The 13,294-nt window shown below is 35.2% G+C and overlaps 2 protein-coding genes across 3 annotated transcripts; both read left to right on the forward strand.

Moving 5' to 3' along the window:
• The first annotated feature begins 1,816 nt into the window (after positions 1 to 1,816).
• LOC109807820 (squamosa promoter-binding-like protein 1) lies at positions 1,817 to 8,353 on the forward strand. Of its 2 annotated transcripts, XM_020370469.3 has the most exons (11): positions 1,817 to 2,083; positions 2,196 to 2,865; positions 3,034 to 3,218; positions 4,135 to 4,763; positions 4,979 to 5,053; positions 5,145 to 5,252; positions 5,341 to 5,458; positions 5,598 to 5,739; positions 6,215 to 6,350; positions 6,513 to 7,148; positions 7,599 to 8,353. In XM_020370469.3, exons 2-11 carry the CDS (start codon positions 2,252 to 2,254, stop codon positions 8,049 to 8,051), a joined length of 3,096 nt encoding a protein of 1,031 aa, XP_020226058.1. In that variant the 5' UTR covers positions 1,817 to 2,083; positions 2,196 to 2,251; the 3' UTR covers positions 8,052 to 8,353. The 2 variants fall into 2 exon arrangements, with proteins under 2 accessions (XP_020226058.1, XP_020226057.1); XM_020370468.3 differs by having other exon boundaries at positions 1,817 to 2,865.
• A 1,782-nt stretch (positions 8,354 to 10,135) lies between these two features.
• PPR2 (Tetratricopeptide repeat (TPR)-like superfamily protein) lies at positions 10,136 to 12,432 on the forward strand. Its single transcript, XM_020369341.3, has 2 exons — positions 10,136 to 10,591; positions 11,065 to 12,432. Exons 1-2 carry the CDS (start codon positions 10,253 to 10,255, stop codon positions 12,196 to 12,198), a joined length of 1,473 nt encoding a protein of 490 aa, XP_020224930.1. The 5' UTR covers positions 10,136 to 10,252; the 3' UTR covers positions 12,199 to 12,432.
• Positions 12,433 to 13,294: the final 862 nt, after the last annotated feature.

The raw sequence follows: 13,294 nt of genomic DNA on the forward strand, positions 1-13,294 counted from the left end.
GATTTATCATGAATTTGAGGAAAATTAATAAAAGTAACCTTATTTGATAAAAGTAAATTAAAGTAACCTTATTTGATAAAAGTAAATTAAAGTAGATTTGAGATAAATACTGTGACACCCTCTACCCCAACATTAATACACAATAGATGTAAATAATAATTTTTTTTTCTTTTCTTGAGTAAATAAAACCTTTCATAGTGTGATAACATCTTTCATGATAAAATAAATGTCTCAAATCATAAGGTAGAAAATTCACATTCATAACTCATAAATCATAGAAAATCATCATGTAAGTATCAAAATTCAAGAGATCATATAAAAGGAAAATATAGATTAATTCCAGTAAAGGTGGCAGTGCCTTCTAGTTAGGAATTAATTTATAAATTTCAAATCATGTAATACAAATAATATGACAAAGATATACATTTTGGTCTTTTCTTAAGAACGTTAAAAATTACAAAAGAAGAGAAAATTAAAGTTTTTTAAAATAACAACATCCAAAATAAGCCTAGCTATGACCGATGTCACATCCTATCAGAGCATGCCCAACTGAAGCCTTAAGCCTCATTACCAACATCTTCATGATGCTGATCACCTGGATAAGCGGAGTTGAAACTTGGGCAGGGCCTCCTCTTCTGAATTCCCTCTTTCTTTCCCTCTCTTTCTTTCTCTTTCTTTCTCTCTCTCTTTTCTTTCTCTGTCTAAGATTTTCACTTCTCACTCAGTTATAAAATTTTCACCCCTGCCCCTATTTATAGGCATCCTGGCGCACTCGGAACGACCCGTACTGATTTTGGAACGGCCCGTTCCGGATCCTTCAAACATATGAAAAATTCTCAACTGGAACGACCCATTTCAAAAAGCAGAACGACCCGTTTCAAAAAGGAGAACGACCCGTTTCAAAAAGTAGAACGGTCCGTTCTGAAGTTCATTTTACACACATTGACCTTTACTGGAACGTCCCTTTTCTAACTAACCTTTTTAGACATTTTTAGAATTCCGGAACGGCCCGTTCTGGAGAAATCAAAATGAGTCTTTTTACTACATTGGAACGGCCCGTTCTGTCACTTCAAAATCAGTATATTTTCATTGTTTGGAACGGCCCGTTCCACTTTTGGAACAGTCCGTTCCAACCTAAAGAAACATAATTTTATAAAAGAATTTCATAAATAATTTAAATTATTAAAAACCTTTACAATATTTTATAAAAAACCCTTTTAATTAACTATAATAAATATATGAAAATAAATAATAATCAACATTGTATTAATAGAAAATTTGGGGTGTTACAAATACTGTGTAAGTCCTATGATAAGAGAATTTCCCTCTCAATAACGGTCATTTCCAAAAAATTATATGATGATCATCCAAAATTACAAAAATGATCTCTTACTATTTTGTTTCTATACGAATACACTCACGTAAAAATGTATGTATTATATATTACCATATTCAACTATGATTCTTTTATAAGATAGCACAATCGTTTATGTTTAATTGGTTATGTGAACTAACATAACTAATATGCTGCTATATTATATTTATTAAAAAAATAATCTCACTTCTATATGAAAAATATAAAGACAGGGATAAATTAATAATTTTACATATTATATATTTTTATATAAAAAATTTAATTATATAAAATATAATTTTAAAATATTTTTTTTTCATTTAATTTAATATAATAAATAGCAAGTATTGTAGTAGCATGGTAGACAGTAGACACTCGTGCAGTTCTTTGATAACTGGTGGTCCGTGAGCATGTGTAGCATTATTTAGTTTCTGAAATTCAACAATTCTTGTCGATTTTCAACGATACAGAAAAGTAGTAAATGGGTTTTGGGACAGTGGAGAAGTAGAGATTCCTTTACTTTTACCAAACCACACTAGGCATGATGACAATGTTGTCACAGTCACACTAAATATAAGAACTAACTGATCCATGACTCTTCACTCTGAGCAGTCAGCACATAAAAAAGACACATTTTGATGTCACGCAATCTGTTCCTAATTTCTCTCGTCTCCCTTTTAAAGCCGCCACTCTCACACACCCAACTCTTCTTCTCTTCCCTTCTTTCATGTAAATTCTATTTTCTTCATGCTTCTGTGAAAATGCTCCTCCAAGTTTCAATTTTTCTCTTCTGGGCTGCCACCCTTTTGTGTTTTATTATCACCTGATGTGTTTTTTGCAGGTCGGTATGAACACAAGTTGTTCAAGCTATCTGGGGATATTGTTGAATTTTGATTTATGGAGGCACAATTTGGGGGGAAGAATCAGTACTTGTGTGGACCTGTGGTGTCAGGGATGAAGAAAGCTGTTGGGAAGGGGAAGGGGAGTTTGGAGTGGGATTTGAATGATTGGAAATGGGATGGTGATCTTTTCACTGCTCAACAACTCAATTCAGTGCCATCAGATTGTAGTAGTCGCCAGTTTTTCCCACCTCATCCTGAAATTTCTGCAAAAAATGCTAATCCATCTTCCAATTTGTCTTCTTCTCTATTCAACTCAGGTGAAGGGAAGAGGGAATTGGAGAAAAGGAGAAGGGGTGTTATAGGGGAAGGTGAAGAGGAGAGGCTAAATGATGAGGGTGGTTCCCTTAGTTTGAACCTTGGGGGTCAAGGTTACCCTCTAATAGTGGAAGGAGAGGAAAAAAGTGGAAAGAAGACAAAGGTAATTGGGACTACTATTGCTGCTGCTACTTCTACCTCTAACCGTGCTGTTTGTCAGGTGCAAGATTGTAGGGCTGATCTTAGTAATGCCAAGGATTACCACCGTCGGCATAAGGTTTGTGGTGTTCACTCGAAGGCCACTATGGCACTAGTGGGAAATGTTATGCAACGTTTCTGTCAACAGTGTAGCAGGTTAGTGGGGGTATGCATTTCATATTTGTGATGTGATCATCAAATTAATATTTTTGTGGACCTTCAAAAAAGGGAAGATCCTTTATTTCTTGTAGATTAGTCCCGAGTGGAAGCTGTTTGAAAGAACTTTGTACTAAGTTGGATGCAACTTGTTAAATTTTTTGGCAGGTTTCATGTTCTTCAAGAGTTTGATGAAGGGAAGAGAAGTTGTCGAAGGCGTTTGGCCGGCCACAACAGGAGGAGGAGGAAAACTCATCCCGATGTTACTGTTATTAATGAAGGATCACTTAATGATGAAAGGGGCAGTAGCTATCTGTTGATGAGTCTGTTACGGATACTGACCAATTTGCATTGTGAGTATTTGTGACTACAGAAGTTTGTTAGCTTGGCATTCTTCATAATTTATTTATTTGGCTGCTGTACTATGAACCTGTGATGATGCTGAATCCAATCTACTTATTGGTAGTGTTTGATAAGTCTTTTAGTGGCAAAATCATCATAAGGTAGGTGTCATCATCACTCATCAGTGTTGATGCTAATTTAGAGAATTTGGACACGAGATCATGGAGTTAAGATGAGTGGCTTGATTGGTTAGTCTAGTTTTTGAAATGGTTTTCTTGTAATTTTATGTTCATTCATATGGCGAAGCATGCCAAAGGTACAGTTGAATTTAATAAAATAAATTTCTTAGTAGCTTGGGACTTGAGGAGTCTATTATTCTCCTACACCTAGCTTCACCTAAACTTTGCATATGTTCAACTTCAATTAAAAGTTAGAACTTAGAACCTGGGTGGTTAGCTTTAACAGCATAGCCTGACTTTTCTGCTCTACTATATAGACTTTCAACTGCCTAAATAGGAATTGTGCGGGCGTAGGGAGTTACCTACTTGATCTTTGATCATCTTATCCGGAACCGGACCAGATTGAAATCGATTCTCCACATTATGATTGGCACAAAGGATTTGATCAAAATATATGATAGTGATTTTCTGTTTTCCAAGTGTACCGTCATCATCATTATTTACTTCCCATTTTGGTTACATGTGCCTTCTGATGACATTTTGGCATATTCCTGATGCAAATCTAGAAAGCCTGAAGGTGTGTTCTGCTGAAACATTACTTGAAAAATAATAAAGTTGCTTATGACTTGAGCTTATAGTTATACTGATGTCTCTTCTGTTGGAATCTTCTAGCCTTTCACCTTCATCCTGGATATCATCATTGGCATATTTATCTGACGCCACATATTATGTCTTCTACAAATTGCAGCAAATGGCTCAGATCATACAAAGAACCAGGATATTCTTTCTCATCTACTAAGGAACCTGGCAAGTCTGGCTGGTCCAATTAATGGTAGAAGTTTAGCATCCTTATTGGAGGAATCTAAAGGTTTGGTAAATGCCGGGACACCTGGAGCTGCTCATGATAAACCCAACCTTATTTCAAATGGTCTTAATTCCAGGCCGTCTGGTTCTTCCATCAAGACAGATAATGGCATCATCATTCAGGACCCTCCAATGTCTGTGGCACAGTGTGAAACAGTGCCTGCTAATGGTAGGACACAAAAATGTATACCTTCAGGTGATGGTGGAGTGGGAATTTTAAAACCTCCTTCAGGACTACGGCAGGACAACCTTCCATCCCAATTAACTGCAGCAGAGACTACAGTTGGAAAGGGCACTTTAATTAACTTTGACCTGAATAATGTGTACAATGATATACAGAGTACTGTTGAGACTCATAAGAAGCCTTATCCTTGTGTGGCTTCAGAGATGGGGTCTATTGGTCATCCCTCATGGTTGCAATGTGATTCTCTCAAATCGAGTCCTCCACAGACAAGTGGAAACTCAGATTCAACCTCTACCCAATCACCATCTAGTTCCAGTGGAGAAGCTCAGGTATATTCTTGATGTTATTTAAATTCATTTCCTTATTTATGTATAATTTAATAATGCTGATATTTACCATTGTATCAAAATATTAAGGGTTGTTTAAATGATTGTTTAGATATCTTTATGGGTAAAGATATTATTTTGCTAAGGTCATTATTTGAGGTTCATTTTCCTTTTTTAGAAGATTGTATTTACCGACATGTTATTTGTTTATTGTTTAGAGTCGCACGGATCGAATTGTTTTTAAACTCTTTGGTAAGGATCCAAATGATTTTCCCCTTCTTCTCCGGTCACAGGTACTTTTTTGTGCCATCAAGTTGTTATAAACAATTTTACAGCACTGTTTCTTTGTGCCATGTTTGATTTACAGTTTCTTTTGTGTTTCAGATCCTCAACTGGTTATCCCACAGCCCTACAGAGATAGAGAGCTACATAAGGCCAGGCTGTATCATATTAACAATATATCTCCGTCTTGAAAAATCTGCATGGGAGGAGGTATTGTTTGATAAATGCAGGTTGCTGGATGGATCAATTTGAAAGGGGGAAGGAATCTAAATGTGCTTTTTCTATTTTGATATTGCAGCTCTACTGTAATCTAGGAGCAAGCTTGAGAAAGCTTCTTGCTGCATCAAATGATTCATTTTGGACAACAGGATGGATATATGCAAGGGTGCAGCACACTGTAGCTTTTCTGTATAACGGTTTGTTCTCTCTCACACTGTATGTTGTGTGAGCATTCCTCTCAAGTGATTGTAAATTTTTTCTATCATGAAGATCTTATATTGTTTATTAATTTGGTTACTAGAATTGGTTTTTTGATTTCATGTATCACTCCTGCAGGTCAGGTAGTCTTAGATGTGCCCCTGCGTCTCAAAAGCCCGCAACATTGTAGGATTTCTTGCATTAAACCACTTGCTGTTCCTGCAAGTGCTAGTGCTCAATTTATTGTGAAAGGTTTCAACCTTTCCCAGTCTAGCACAAGGTAAATATCTTTACATATAGTAATATTCAAAATTGTTTACTTGAATGGTTCTAGCTACAGTAGAGCAATTGTCTATTGTAAGAATCTTATGCTGAGCTACACAGTATTTGTTTCTGTTTGAGGTATATCTGCTGCTGCTTGTACAATTTCATAAGAAGAGATGAGAAAATGGCAAAAACAGTACTGTGCAATGTAGCTAAATATTATCTGGTGGAATTTTGAAGGGAAGAGGCTTCCTATGCTAAATACTGCACAATGTACTTATCCAGCTACTGAAATAATTTTGTAGATATGAGAAAGATTAGGGGGGGGGGGGGGGTGGGAGGTGGGGGAATGGACACATTTACTCAAGTTCCAGGGTTTAAATTGGATCTAGTTCTTCATTTTCTGTGAATGATTTTGGACATAGGGAAGATGCAAGTTCTTTTTTGGGGGGAATTGGCATTATTTTGATATTGTTGCTAATGATTTCCAGGTTGCTCTGTGCACTTGAAGGGAAGTATCTGATACATGCTAATTGTCATGATTTGATTGATGGAGCTGATGCGCCCATTCAGCATCTCAGCTTTTCTTGTCATATACCAAGTATAACTGGGAGGGGGTTTATTGAGGTGGTATCACTTTATCATACACCAAATTTTTTTTTCTAACCATTTGGTTTTTTGGGTTTTTCTTTTCAGTAAATTGAAATATGCTTTGAAGCAATGGATTTGAAAATGGCCTTTTCTATTTTGCTAGCTTCTGAAATTATATTTGTTAATTTTTACTGTCAGGTGGAAGACCACGGTCTTAGCAGTTGTTCATTTCCATTTATAGTTGCAGAACAAGAAGTTTGTGCAGAGATCTGCAAGTTGGAGAATGTGATAGAGTCAGCTGAAACCACTGATGACATCCAGATAAAAAACCAACAAATTGAAGAAAAGACTAGAGCTTTGGATTTCTTACAAGAAATGGGTTGGCTCCTTCATAGAAGTCATGTGAAAGTTAGGCTAGGTACCATGGCTCCTATCCATGATCTCTTCCCATTCAAACGGTTCATGTGGCTCATTGATTTTTCCATGGACCATGGTTGGTGTGCTGTGATGAAAAAGCTCTTGGACATTGTATCTGGGGGTGGTGTTGATGCAGGAGAGCATGCTTCCGTTGAGCTTGCATTGTTGGAGATGAGTCTTCTACACAGAGCTGTAAAGAGAAACTGTAGGCCTATGGTAGAACTACTGTTAAGATTTGTGCCAGTTAAAACCTCAGATGGTGCAGACAGTGAAGTGAAGCAAGTTGACAAGGTCCCTGACAGATTCTTATTTAGACCTGATGCTGTTGGGCCAGCTGGGTTGACTCCTCTTCATGTTGCAGCAAGTATGAGTGGCTCCGAGAATGTGTTGGATGCATTAACTGATGATCCACGAATGGTAATTCCTTTATTGTCTGTATAAAAATATTAGTGACACTCTTTCTAGCATTCTCTCTACTATTTGTTGACAATCACAAACTTTGGTAGGTCTCACTATTAAATTAGGATAGAGACTCATTAAATAAAATGCAGGACCCATAAAATTTGTAATTTCCAATAATAAAGAGTGCTAGAGAGAGTTTTGGTGGTATTCTTCTTGTTTGTATACTTTATATATTTTCATGCATTTTGTGTTGGAAGTTGGAACTATTTCAAAGTGTGGGGGTAAAGGGGAGCTGATTACAAGGAAAAGAGCAACGTAAGATAGTTTATCCAAGTTTGAACTGAGATAGCTATGAAGGCGGAAAACTTGCATGGTTTGCAGCATATTTTCATTGGTCCAGATTGAATTACTAATCACAATTTAGCACACAATGTTTTGACTCTTATGTGTTTCTGTTGTGTTCAGGTAGGAATTGAAGCATGGGAAAGTGCCCGGGACAGTACCGGTTCGACCCCCATAGACTATGCACGCCTTCGGGGCCATTACTCATACATTCAACTTGTCCAAAATAAGACCAACAAAAAAGATGAAAGACAACATGTGGTTGACATCCCTGGAACTGTTGTGGATAGTAACTCAAAGCAGAAACAAACAGAAGGGCACAGGAGATGTAAAGTTTCAAGTTTACAGACTGAGAAGATTGAAACCACAGCAATGACACAACAATGTAGGGTATGCCAGCACAAGGTGGCTTATGGTGGCATGAGAATAGCAGTGGTTTATAGGCCAGTGATGCTCTCCATGGTGGCCATAGCAGCTGTGTGTGTCTGTGTGGCATTGCTCTTCAAAAGCTCACCTAGAGTTTACTATGTGTTCCAGCCCTTCAACTGGGAGTCATTGGAGTATGGGGCAATATAATGCTACATGTATATCAGGTGTTTTCTGCTATACCTTTTTTCATATTTTTTAGAAACTCTGCAAGTCCTAGCTTTGGGGTATACACATGATAGTATAGATCAATAGTAATAGTTGCTGTCATCAATATGTATGGGGAAAACCCTTGGTTGACACTTGAGCTGTTCAGAACAGAATCATGATTGTGGGGTCAATGCTTTGTTATTAGGCCATTATGTGTGTAATGACAGGGATAAAACTGTGTAAGCAATTTGACTTGTATTGATCAATAAATATAAATATTAAATATTTACGGTTTTGTTTAATATTCTTTCAATTATATGGTGGTTTGCGCTAAGGATTTCCTGATCAATAAGTAGAGACTAATTTCTTTCTAGAGATAAAGATTTTGTGTCTCCTTACAGGAATATGATCTATATATTTATGCCATTAGTTTAATATGGATACACAAACAGACAAATTCGTGCCATACAATATCAATATGCGTTCACCGTTCTCTCTAATCATAAAAATACGAAACGTGGGAATCTCCATTCTCATACAAAAGTCAATCCTGGAGCTCAAGAAATGGGTCAGGTGCAGATGTATTTTGAACTGGTGCAGTTATCTTCGGAAGTAACATGCAGTTCTATAATATTTTATCATAAAATTGACCTTCTATTTATTTGTCATATATAAGTCCAGTAATCATTTGGGTCATTACTCGTTTGTATATCCTGCTGTTCACCTCACACAGTTCATGGTACTAAATTTTTGCAACCATAATTGGTTAAGGAATTGATCAATCCGATCGAATGAATACATCTTTAATTGAACGAGGGAGATGTTAAGGAATGAATCATACCATTTTATTACGATTATTTTAATCATAATTTAATACAAAAAATCAATTAAAAGGGTATAATAATAATAATAATAATAATAATAATAAAATTATAATTCTTACTATTCTCTTGATTTTCCAAATAAAAAAATGCAAACTTTATTTTGTTTCACTAAAAAATTTGAATCAATAATCTTTTATAAGAATTAGATTGAAAATAAAAGTTACTTATAAAAATCAAAATTTTAACATAACGCATGTGATATTTCTAAAATGATTTAATTATCTTTTTAGTCTTTATATATTTATGAATTTTTCTTTTAGTCTTTATTGTTAGAAAAATGTTTAATTTCTATGCAAAAACATTTATTTTTTAAATTAGTTCTTACTGTTATTTTGTGTTTGATGTGGTTTATGTGATTATGAAATCCATTAATTTTTTTTTGTGAGATGCTGTCCTATGTGGTAAATCCTATATGGATATTTATTTTTTTGCAACTACGGTCTGCACTACTATTAGTGGAGGCTTGAGTCTTCAACTTGTAATAACCATTTTTGAAGGTTTAATGTTATGTTAACCGGTGAAAATCATGTTACAACTCATTTTTTAACCCATCAATGATCAAACTAAGATAGATCAACATTTTAATGGTCACCTTGACAAAAAAAAAAGAAAAGTAAACAACCTTACATAAATTAACGACATAGACTAATTTAAAAAAAATGTGTTTGTGGAAAGACTAAAACATATTATTTGAAATAATAGAGACTAAAAGCAAAAAATTTGTGTCTGACTAAAAAAATAGTTGAACCTTCTTAAAATTATACACTTACTATAAAATTTCTTGATTAGAATGCACTAAACATAATTGATAAAAAAAAAAAGCAATTTACTTTTGAATTTAATTTTACTGAGAATGAATATATATATTACTTTGTGACAGAAAGAGGCATCAATTTCCGGTTTTATAACAAAAAAATTATGCTAATTTGTCTATTTGAAGATTGATTTAATTTATATTGTTAAGTTATAAACAGATCACTACACAATGGAGTATAAACTAACAAAAATTTTCATGTTCAAATTTTGATACATTCATTATAATTTTGATGCTAAAAAAAGAAAAATAATCATAGAAAATGAAATGATATTCTTATTGTTTCTCTATATTTTGTATCATCAATTTTCTCTATTTTTGTAACATGACTCATTAGTATTAGTATAAATATAAATATAATGTATAATGTGACCTAATAAAAAAGGAGAAATGAATAAGCAAAAATGAGAGTGAAGTAAAAATGTGGTAGAATATCATGTTGTTTGGGGGGAGAGAATGGTGAATTGGATTGAGCCTCACTCACACTCTTTTCTTCTGTGGCTATGGTTTCCATCTCTTTCTCTTTTTCTTCTTCCATAGTTCCCACTCCATTTCCCCTCGACAAATCCACCAAAACCCGCGCCCAAAATCCCATCTTTAGGGTCACCCGTTTCGCCATTTCAGCTCCTCCTTCCAATTCCGTTGTCAAAAAGAGGCACTGGAAACAAGGAGAGTTTCCTGGTACTTCCGAAACATCGTTGCCCCACAGTACGAGGAGGACCCCCATTAAGAACATCAAGAAGAAATTGGAGAAAAAGAATGAGGCAAAGGCATGGGTCAACACCGTCACCGAATCCTTATCTGAACGCATCGACAAGAAGCAGTGGCTTCAAGCCCTTCAGGTCTCTCTCTCTTACTTCACCATTTCCTTATCAAATTCAACACTTTTTACATTATAGAATAAATAGTTTTATTGTAGACTGTTTATTTAGTCGTCAATTTCATGGTTTGATAAGTGAATAAACATATATACACTCATTTTATACTGCCATTCAATCACAAACAGTCACCACATATATAAATTTGTTAACTTTTTTTTTTTTATAATAGAGAAATGCTAGTAAGAATATTAATGAGTTTACAAATTTATTGAAAATTACAATTTTGTGGGTTTTATGTCTAATTTAATGACTGAAACTTTGTAGTTTTTAACAAATTTCCACTAATAATAAAGAGTAAAAAAGAGTGTGTAATTGAGACTTTTTATAATAATTATCTTTAAAATCATACAAAAAATAATTTCTTGGTTCGCAGTCTAAAATATTTTGAGGACATGCCACTTAAACTATTGATAGAATTCTCCTTAAATGTTCAGGTATTTGATATGCTTAGAGAACAAACCTTTTACCAACCCAAAGAAGGGACTTACATGAAACTTATTGTGTTGCTTGGTAAATCTGGTCAACCTCACCGTGCTCATCAGCTTTTTACCACAATGATTGAAGAGGGTTTAGACCCTACTCCCGCACTGTACACGGCGTTGCTCTCGGCGTATTGTAGGAGCAACTTGATTGATGAGGCATTTTTGGTTCTTAATGAGATGAAGAAGCTTCCTCTTTGCCAGCCTGATGTTTTCACTTACAGCACCTTGATTAAAGTTTGTGTGGATGCTTTCAAGTTTGATTTGGTTGAGTTGCTGTATGAAGAAATGGCTGAAAGGTCAATCATGCCAAACACGGTTACTCAGAACATTGTTTTGAGTGGTTATGGCAAGGCGGGGAAGTTTGACCTGATGGAGAAAGTGCTGTCCAGCATGCTGGAGAGCACTACATGCAAGCCTGATGTTTGGACAATGAACACAATCATCAGTGTCTTTGGTAATATGGGTCAGATTGATATGATGGAGAAATGGTATGAAAAGTTCCGTAATTTTGGTATAGAACCTGAGACACGCACTTTTAATATTTTGATTGGCGCCTATGGGAAGAAAAGAATGTATGACAAAATGTCATCTGTTATGGAGTATATGCGTAAGCTGCAATTTCCATGGACAACCTCTACTTATAACAATGTGATTGAGGCATTTGCAGAAGCAGGTGATGCAAAGCACATGGAGTGTACATTTGATCAGATGCGGGCTGAGGGTATGAAAGCAGATACCAAAACTTTCTGCTGCCTTATCAATGGTTATGCAGGTGCAGGTCTCTTCCATAAAGTAATTAGCAGTGTTCGCTTGGCCGGAAAGTTTGAGATACCCGAGAATATAGAATTTTATAATGCAGTCTTATCTGCGTGTGCAAAAGCAGAGGATTTGATGGAAATGGAGAGAGTTTTCAAGCGTATGAAAGATAGTCAATGTCAGCCAGACGACACAACATACTCCATCATGATCGAGGCATATAGAAAAGAGGGTATGAATGACAAGATATACTATTTGGAGCTGGATAAGAAGACTATGATGACTGATGATAAACAAGTGAGCCAGTTTGAGAATGAAATCTTTAGTTGATTTGTGGTTTATAGTTCAGGCTGTTATTACATCTGTATTCTATACCTCCATTTTCTGGGAGCAGCTGTTTATAGTGAAGGCGTGACCAGTTGCTGAGTTGCACAATGAAGCTTCAATTTTCATGATGAATGACAGTAACTCCTACCTAACTTCCTTGTTGTAAAGTTAAACTTCTACACTTTTTGGTGTACAGAGTTTATGAACTGATAGTAGAGTTTATTAGTTTATTGTCAATTTTTGGGCTCGTGTTATGTTGAAGTGCTGCCTTTTTCATTCCTGTTACTTACCAATGTTTCTCGTCTAGAATATCCTATGTTTGATAGGTTATGGTTCAAGGGAAGAAGGGAGGAGAGGAAAGAAAAAGGAACGTGTTAGAAATTGTTTAATTCAGAGAACGGGAATGGTGGGATTTTAATGAAGGGGAAAGAAAATAATTTTTTTCCTTGTATGGTTCACAATAGGAGAAGGATTTTAAAGACTAATTTACTTTTGTGACTTTGTAGGTTTGAATAAACATAAATAAAGATTATTAGACATTTACTCAAAATGTTTTAAATTTTCTCTCCACTTCTCCAAATCTCTCCAATATTAGAAGGGGAATTAAAAGTAGATGAGGAGGGATTTCGCTCCTCTCCCCTCTCCATTTCCCTGGAACCAAATGCTGTATAAAAGTGTTGTTAGGGGTGCAAACATGAATATATGCTTTTGTAATTTTTTCCTAATCACAAGATATATAAATTACAATATTTTAATCTGAGATTGAAACTGACATCGAATAAAACCATATTGAAATTGAAACATTAGGGATCACAAATTTTGATCTGTCCAAGCTAATACTGGCAATCAAGTTTATAGGGAGTACATTTTGAAGGTAAAAAATATGGCTGTGGAAACAGCAAATTTCAACTTCAAACTGAACCAAATGAAGTTAATGTTGTCTTTTGATTACATGGTTGTTCTGTCTGATAGTCTCAATAGATTCTGTAATATCAATAACCAATTCCTTATATGAATTCATTACTTATTGTTTTGATTTGTTTTAAGAACACAGATAACCACGGAAGTACCAGTTACCAATTAAAGACCAGTCTGATTA

The sequence above is a fragment of the Cajanus cajan genome, chromosome 5, assembly GCF_000230855.2.
Source record: "Cajanus cajan strain Asha chromosome 5, NIPB_CcT2T_4, whole genome shotgun sequence".
Taxonomy (NCBI): Eukaryota; Viridiplantae; Streptophyta; class Magnoliopsida; order Fabales; family Fabaceae; genus Cajanus; species Cajanus cajan.